Raw genomic sequence first — 8223 nt, forward strand, 5'->3', positions numbered from 1 at the left:
AGCATGGGGGTGGGGTCTGGTTGCTCAGCAAACCCTGTAGGACAAAAGCATGGGGGTGGGGTCTGGGTGCTCAGCAAACCCTGTAGGATGAAAGGATGGGGGTGGTGTCTGCGTGCTCAGCAAACACTGCCTGCTGAAAGGATGGGGTGGGGTCTGGGTGCTCAGCAAACCCTGTAGGATGAAAGGATGGTTGTGGGGTCTGGGTGCTCAGCAAACACTGTGGATGAAAGGATGGGGGATGGGCCGTGGCCGTGGATGGGAGGTTGGTAGTGGTGCTGAGGGTACAGCAGAGGCCTTTGCCAGTAGGGCTGGTGAAGCTGGAATATGTAATCGCCTAAACTGTCTCCTCTAGGTGACTCAGGTGCCCTGCGGCCCTGCACAGAGCTGCTATCCTGAAATCTCAGGGCTTGGGGAAGGCAGCTGCTGTGTGGCGCTAGGGGAGGGAGGGAGTCTCAGGCAGACCCTACAGTCACCAACACAGCAGTGCTCTCTCCACCCCAGCTGGCCCCGTGCCGGGGGCCTGGCCCCATGCTGTAATGAGGAGAGCAGAGAGACCCTGAGCCTAGAGTGCCTCTCATATTCATTGAGATTAAGTGGGGAGGACAAGCACTGCCCCGGGCAGCGGGCAGCGAGCGCTGTGTGCTGGCCACGCCCCCCAAGTGTGCAAGTCCAGGAGCTGTGGGCTTCGCTTTGGGGATTACTGCCGTGCTGGGCACCCCAGGTCCTGGGTGCTGAGTGCCTGGGTGTCACCATCATCTCTTGTAGGGTGGCTGTGAGCTGTGTAAGCCCCCTCTTTCCACCACGTTTTCCCCTTGCATTAAGGGAAACAGGGGGTTGGTCCCCCCCCGATCCCTCAGCCCAAAGGTGCCCATTGGGGCTCTCTGGCTTCCAATCCGTCTCTTTTCTCCTGCACCTGCACCTCCCGGACACAGGTACATCAGTTTTAGAAGTCTCTGCCTAAAGGATGTATTATTCACGTATGATGATGAAAGCTGTAGTCCCAGGTTGTTTTCCTGAAAATGGAGTGTGGGCTGGAGCGACCTTGCCTTCGGGGGCTCCTGGTTTCCTGAGGTGTAGCTTCTGCAGGGCTCAGTGGTGGGGTCCTTCCCGGGGACTCAGGTGGGTGGGAGCTTGGGGTCTTACTTAGGGGGGAAACCCGAGGGGGGTGCAGCTCATGAGCACACAGCACTCGTCCCCACAGGTGGGTGGGAGACAACAAAGGGGAAGAGCCAGCCCCAGGTGTCGCCAGCAGTCTAGTGACAACCCCCCCCCCTCCACAAACCTCTGTCGAGCCATTTTATGCCAGCTCCTGCGTGGAATGGCTGCCTGGAACCTCCTGGGAGATTCTGCAGAGAGAAGAAAAATTCTGTGGACTCCCTTGTGCCAAATGCACGTTCCTGTGCATAGTCAATGCTCGGAAGTGTCTGCATGAATAATGTATGAGAAGATGAATGGCCATGTCTTCCAACCCAGGGAATTCATTAATTCATTCAAAGATGAGAAAACCGCAGTCCCTGTCCTTCAGGACCTGAGTTTGTCGCACAGGTGCAGTGGGAGCCCCCAGGACGTACACTCACTCTCCTCTCTTGCGTGTCTGCATACGTGCATTCTGCCTGTTCTCTACTGAGAATCTTGTGCATAACCTGGAGGTATTTTGCATGCTATTGAAATATAAATATGTACAGGCCATCCCTGCAGCATATACCTAAATGTGGTGTACATCTGGTCATCTGAGTTTATTTTGCATGCATGTACGAAATTTGGTAGTAAATGTGGGTGTCCTATGGGTATATTGTATATGCTTGTCGTGTGCCAGTCTATACACACTGTATGTGTCTTGAACATGTATGTCCCATGTAATGTGCAGTTAATCTACACAAGATACACATATTGTTCATGAAATTTCAAGTGTACGCGTTGTGTCATCTGTTGTATCCACAGATGCTATGTAATTGTTCCATACAGATGCTCTGTGAATACTCTGACTGTGCACTTGATATTTGTAGATCTGTGTTGCACTCAGTGCCCACAGCGATCAGCAGAACCCATGGGAATACACATGACAAAATCAGCTAGGGTCCTTGCAGGAAACAGCATGCTCAAATTAAGCAATCAATCAATAAATTATTTACAAACTCTTTTTGCAAGTGTGGACAAAGGCTAGGAGAAGCAACAGGAGGTGCAGTGCCCTAGTACCCTGGGACTAGCAACTGGGGAGAGCTGTTACCATACCTGGGGAACAGGTGGATCTTGTAGAGAAGAGCTCTTCCTGGAGAGCCAGATAACAGGACCTGTGGCTTTCAGTAAAGAGAGGTAGCCAATTTCCAGGGACCTTGTTTTCTTCCCTTCTGCTCTCCTGCTAGGACTAGCCATTGGATGACCCCAACTGGAAGCCAGAGGGCAAAGGGATGCTGTAGTTTAGCTTAGGCAGAAGTAGCATCCCAGGGCAGAGGACAGGGGGGGATGGGAGGAGAGCAGATAGAGCTGGTCAAACAAGTTATCCACAGCCTTCTTTCTCCTGGTAGGCATGGCTGGTTGTGGCATGTTGCCTCTCACTTTAGAGGGAACAACCCCCCGCCCCAGACCTCTGGACCTTAGGAACTTCAGGGATATGGGCAGGCCCTAAATATTAGTGGTGATCTCATTTCCCACACTCTTCCAGGCATGTGTCTCACTGATGAAACATAACGTCATCAATGTAATTGTTTTGGTTTGCTGAAGCTGCTGGAAATGGAATGGCTCTTAGGGAATTTATTAAATTACAAGTTTACACTTTTAAGGCCATAAACATGTCTAAACTAAGGCATCGGAGAAAGCTACCTTAACTCAAGAAAGGCTGGGTCCAGAACGACTCTGTCAACTGGGAAGGCACGTGGCTGGCATCTGCTGGTCCTTTGGCTTCTGGTTTCAAACAGCTTCCCCAGGGGCATTTTCCTTCTGCATCTCCAAACGTCTGGGTCTTGTGTGGGCTCTCTAGCTTTTCCCAAAATTGTTTCCCTTTTACAGGAGTCTAGTAAACTAATCAAGACCCACCTTGAATGGGTGGAGTCCATGTCCACATAATCAAAGGTTATACCCACAATTGGGTGTGTCACATCTCCGTGGAGTAATCTAACCACAAGGTCACAAGCACAAATGAGCGGGTCACCCCTCCATGGAAACAATCCACAGTTTCCACCCTAAACAACAGGTCTGGCCCCACAAGATTGGATCAGGACGAAGACATGGCTTTTCTGGGGGTACAGCGTAGTTTCAAACAGGCACAGTAATGGACTCGTGAGCTGTACAGTGGATGTCACAGTGACCACATCTTCCACGCTGTGGTATGGGAAGCAGCAGGAAAACCGACATCACCTGACCTGGGATGTGGAAGGCACACCGCTGTCCAGACCACATCCTGGCAGACTGCTTCTGATCATCTCCACTGATAGGAGTGGGAGGCGGGAAGCCCCTGACACCTGGTGTGCAGTTTTTGACCCAGCAAATGCTGTATTGATTTCCTCCAGTAAATATATCACATCCGGAGCTATTCGTGTCACCACCTTAGTAAGTTCCAAACATCTACTGCTATTCTTCAACACTCATCTGGCTTTTGCATCAACCACACAGATGAGCTAAATGGGGATGGAGTGGGATTCTCACCCACGCGTCTTTTATACTTACCTGCCTGTTTACCAGGATGTGCTTCATTCTTTCTTGAAGACCCAAGTTTCCACCTTGTATCATTTCCCTTCCCTCAGAAGAACTTCCTTTCCTATTTCTCGTTGTGCCGGTCTGTTGGGTTGAACTCTCTTAGTTTTCTTTATTATGAGAATATATTTATTTCGACTTCGTTTTCGAAGGCTCTTTTCTCTGGATCTACAATTTTGGGTTAATAGTGTTTTCTTTCAGTTCTTTAATGATGTTATTCTGCTGTTTATGATGTAAAGTAAGTGGGTTGTTTCCTGTACAAAATGTAGTTTTTCTGCGGCTGCTTTCAAGATTTTTTTCTGTTGGGTTTTTGCAAGTTTGATTAGGATGGACCTAGGTATGGTTTTCTTTGTATTTATCCTGCTTGGGATGTGTTGAACTTCCTGGATTTGTAAATTTCTACCTTTCACCCAATTTAGTTGATTTGGATAATTATTTCTTCAATTTTTTTCTGTCTCATTTCTCTCTCCTCTCTTTCCAGGACACCAAGTACACGTACAGTAGACCCTTTGATATTGTCCTACAATTTTCCCTCTCTGTTCTTCAGATTGGATAATTTCTGTAAATTTATCTATTGCTTTCCTTTTCTGCTTTTCTCTTTCTCCACTATACCCTTCCTGGCCTGACACCAATTTCATCATGTTATTTACCCTCTTAATAAGGGCTGTGAGGTTTCTGCGGGGTTTCTCAGTGCTGGCTGGGGTAGTGGGATGGAGGGCAGAGAGAGTGAGGAGAAGGCCTCCTGGAGGCAAGCTCTTCAGCGACAGCCTGGACCCTGGACAGGTAGGTTGTGGCACATATTTACACAAGGAGGCGCCACAGGCAGACTGAGCCATATGGGACAAAATCTTGGTAGAGGAGTGTGGGCTGGAGCACTCAGAGCAGCCTTCCTCTGGGGGATGGTGGTTAGGGAGGAAATCTTGGGAGGTGGTGGTGGCCAGGTGGAGGTCTTGGGAATTGGTGGGTCCTGGGAGAGGTGCTTTTTGATCTCAGCAGATCTACACAACAGCTCCACCTGGGAAATATTATTACTTCATGAAATAGATTAAGAAATCGTGTTTTAGATAGCCGAGAATAACTCATCTGGTTAAATGGTTGCTAGCATGTGGCCGGGGTAACATCAGGGAAACCTTCATTGATGGGGCAGATTTGGGGTCATTAAAAGGCTAGTACATCCTCTCAATTCTCAGTCCAAATACTGCCGACATCCCAGCTTTTTCAGTCCCAGAATCTGAACTAGAATTAACCGAGTCCCACGTTCTGCCATGTTGTTCTGAAACTATCCAGGAAGCTGGATGATGCTTGCAAGTACCTTAGCTTTATGGTACCATCATCCTCACTGCGCATACAGGGAAACAGAGGCTCAACTTTGCACAGCTGCCATAGGAGACCATTGAAGTGATGTGCTGTGAAGTTACATCAGGAGTTTCTAAAGCACTTACACACCTAAGACATGTGAGGGTTATTTATGTGTTCCCTCTTTTCTAGCAAGGCTACATTTAGACAATGGCACAGACTTACTCATCTCCTTGTTAAATAAATATTTTACCTGCCAGGTGTTACTGTAGGTGCCGGGGCTGCAGAAGTGGACGGGACACTTGTTCTCAGGTATCTATGTTCTGCCTTACTATCTCTAGTTTCAAGGTCCTCCTTGTTGGCTGAAAACTGTTCAAATCCCAGCTCTGAAGAAGTGAAGCTGCCTTGCTGCTAGGGAACTAATGCAGCCTCCTCATCAGCAGTGTTGACATCATTATGCCTATGCTATAGGGTCGCTGTGGGGTTGGAGTGAGGAGGCATATGCACAAGAAGCCATAGGGCACCCAGTGTCTACCATTCCTTCAGTGTCATTCCAGGGGTGGGCATACTTAATTTTCACTCTTGGGCTTGGTTCTTGGCAGCGTCCTTTGAAGTGAATATACCGTTTTTCTTTTAGAAGACTTTGTGTTGCTCTAAGAAGAACAATGAGATGCCCCCATGCCCCAACCCAACCCGCACATGACCTTCCTTCCTTGGTTTGCCCTTGTTCCTCCTTTCTCTCCCTTTAGACTGCGAGCATGTCCCAGCTGAACATCTCCAAGCCCCCTTCCCATTGAAATACACCAAGCCCCCTCCCCACCCAAATGCCCCAAGCCCCCTCCCCACTGAAATGTCCTAAGCCCCCTCCCCAAGGAAATGTCCTAAGCCCCCTCCCCACTGACAATCCCCAAGCCCCCTCCCCATTGAAGTGCCCCAAGCCCCCTCTCAGCTGAAAATCCCCAAGCCCCTCCCTGCTGAAGTGCTCCCCACCTCACAGCCCCCCCGAGACGCCCCACCCCCACCCCCCGACCTCAGGCGGCTTTTCCTCACTGGCTGTCCCCGCTCTTCTCTCCCTCCCGCCTCCAGGCTACGGGCACGCGGCCCCGGGCACCGACGCGGGCAAGGCCTTCTGCATGTTCTACGCGGTGCTGGGCATCCCGCTGACGCTGGTCATGTTCCAGAGCCTGGGCGAGCGGATGAACACGTTCGTGCGCTACCTGCTCAAGCGCATCAAGAAGTGCTGCGGCCTGCGCAGCACCGAGGTGTCCATGGAGAACATGGTGACCGTGGGCTTCTTCTCCTGCATGGGGACCCTGTGCATCGGCGCGGCCGCCTTCTCCCAGTGCGAGGAGTGGAGCTTCTTCCACGCCTACTACTACTGCTTCATCACGTTGACTACCATTGGGTTCGGGGACTACGTGGCCCTCCAGACCAAGGGCGCCCTGCAGAAGAAGCCGCTCTACGTGGCCTTCAGCTTTATGTACATCCTGGTGGGCCTGACGGTCATCGGGGCCTTCCTCAACCTCGTGGTCCTCAGGTTCTTGACCATGAACAGCGAGGACGAGCGGCGGGACGCCGAGGAGAGGGCGTCGCTGGCCGGCACCCGGAACAGCATGGTCATCCACATCCAGGAGGAGGCCCAGCACGGCCGGCCCAGGTACAAGGCCGACGTCACGGACCTGCAGTCGGTCTGCTCCTGCATGTGCTACCGCGCGCAGGAGTGCGGCGGCCGCCCGGCGGCGCACCAGAACTCCTTCAGCGCCAAGCTCCACCCGCCCTACTTCCACTCCATCTCCTACAAGATCGAGGAGCTCTCGCCAAGCACACTGAAAAACAGCCTCTTCCCCTCGCCCATCAGCTCCATCTCGCCTGGGTTGCACAGCTTTACCGACAACCACAGGCTGATGAGGCGGCGGAAGTCCGTTTAGGGCAGGGGGAGGCGGGGGGTGGGGGTGGGGGGGCGGGGGGAGGGGGGCAAAGGACAGGAGAAGTCATTTGTCGCATTTGGTGTCCAGTTCCACCGTCCCCACTCGTCTTTTTTCTTTTTATTTATTACCATTTGTTGTTGTTATTGATATTATCATCATCGTCAATTTGTTATCGGTGGTGGCCGTGGTCATCTTTTTTGCTTTCTCTCTTTCGGTCCTTCTTGGTTTTCATTTCTTCACCACCTCTCCGGCGAGACAGAGCAGGCCAAAGGGGAGATCAAGGCCCACACCTCCTCTGAAACTCGCATCTAAGCATGAAGCATGGATTTCCTCCTTCCTTCCCAGCAAAGTATGCCTTACATTTCTGCCCCCGACCTGCCCCCTCTCTGGGGCAGCTTTCCCAGGTCAGGCGTGAGACCAAGACAGCCGAGACCGAGCTGAGAGGAATACCCAACCCAAAGCTGCATACCACGCCGAGCCTCTCCGAGCGCCCGCCCAGAGAGGTGGCACTGCCCTAACTCCTTTCTCTCTTCCTCCCCACCGCGTGGCTGGCTGAGTGTGTGTGTGCGTGCATGCACATGTGTGGTATGAGTGTATGTGTGTGTGTGCAGGCACTTGCCAGCCCACACTCGGGCGTGCTTTTGTGCACATGTGTGCCATGGGACAAAATGGAAAGAATCAGGTATTCATTTTTCTTTTCCATCACAGTTTTCTTAATGGCCTGCTTTCGGCTGCTTCCAAACCAAACGGGAAAACAAAAGCCACGAGGTTTTTGGTTTATCATCTTTGCCCAACTAAGCATGTCCCATAGGCAATCTTTATCCCAGATGTGCTATGATCATATTTTTTAAATGGCTAGGTTCTAAATTATATTAACTTCTTTTTAGGGGGTGGGTGGGTGAGAAGACACAGATCATTTTAGCTTGCCAGTTCAAAATTTTTTAAAAAGCATGCACTTTGTTAACAACTGGTATGCATTATCAACACAAGAAGACAAAACTAGCAATGGAATAAATAATCAAATCCAATAATATTAATTTATTAAAGACATTTTTAATTTTATCATTTCTGGTTCCAACAATTTGCCACGCAATTGGCATCTGGAAAATTGTTGAAACCATAGAGCAACTATTTTATTATTTCCTCTTATTTATTTGATGAAGATGAAGAAGATGATGATGATGATAATTTTGTGCAGCATCTTCCTGCATGGATAAGAATTATCATTTTGGAATGCTTGGATGAGAATGTGTATTAATAGGTGGATGTGTTTTCTTTTCCTCATAAGAAAAATGACAGGGCATTTCTT

At 50.2% G+C, this 8223-nt stretch overlaps 1 protein-coding gene across 1 annotated transcript in view; it reads left to right on the plus strand.

The window, feature by feature from the left end:
* KCNK9 (potassium two pore domain channel subfamily K member 9) overlaps positions 1 to 6914 on the plus strand; it is a 99752-nt gene extending 92838 nt beyond the window's left edge. Inside the window, exon 2 of the mRNA XM_077163190.1 lies at positions 6073 to 6914. Within this exon, the coding sequence (XP_077019305.1) occupies positions 6073 to 6914 (842 nt within the window). The remainder of the gene's footprint in view (positions 1 to 6072) is intronic.
* The last annotated feature ends 1309 nt before the right edge of the window (positions 6915 to 8223 follow it).

This window comes from Tamandua tetradactyla, chromosome 6 (assembly GCF_023851605.1).
Source record: "Tamandua tetradactyla isolate mTamTet1 chromosome 6, mTamTet1.pri, whole genome shotgun sequence".
NCBI classification, from domain to species: Eukaryota; Metazoa; Chordata; class Mammalia; order Pilosa; family Myrmecophagidae; genus Tamandua; species Tamandua tetradactyla.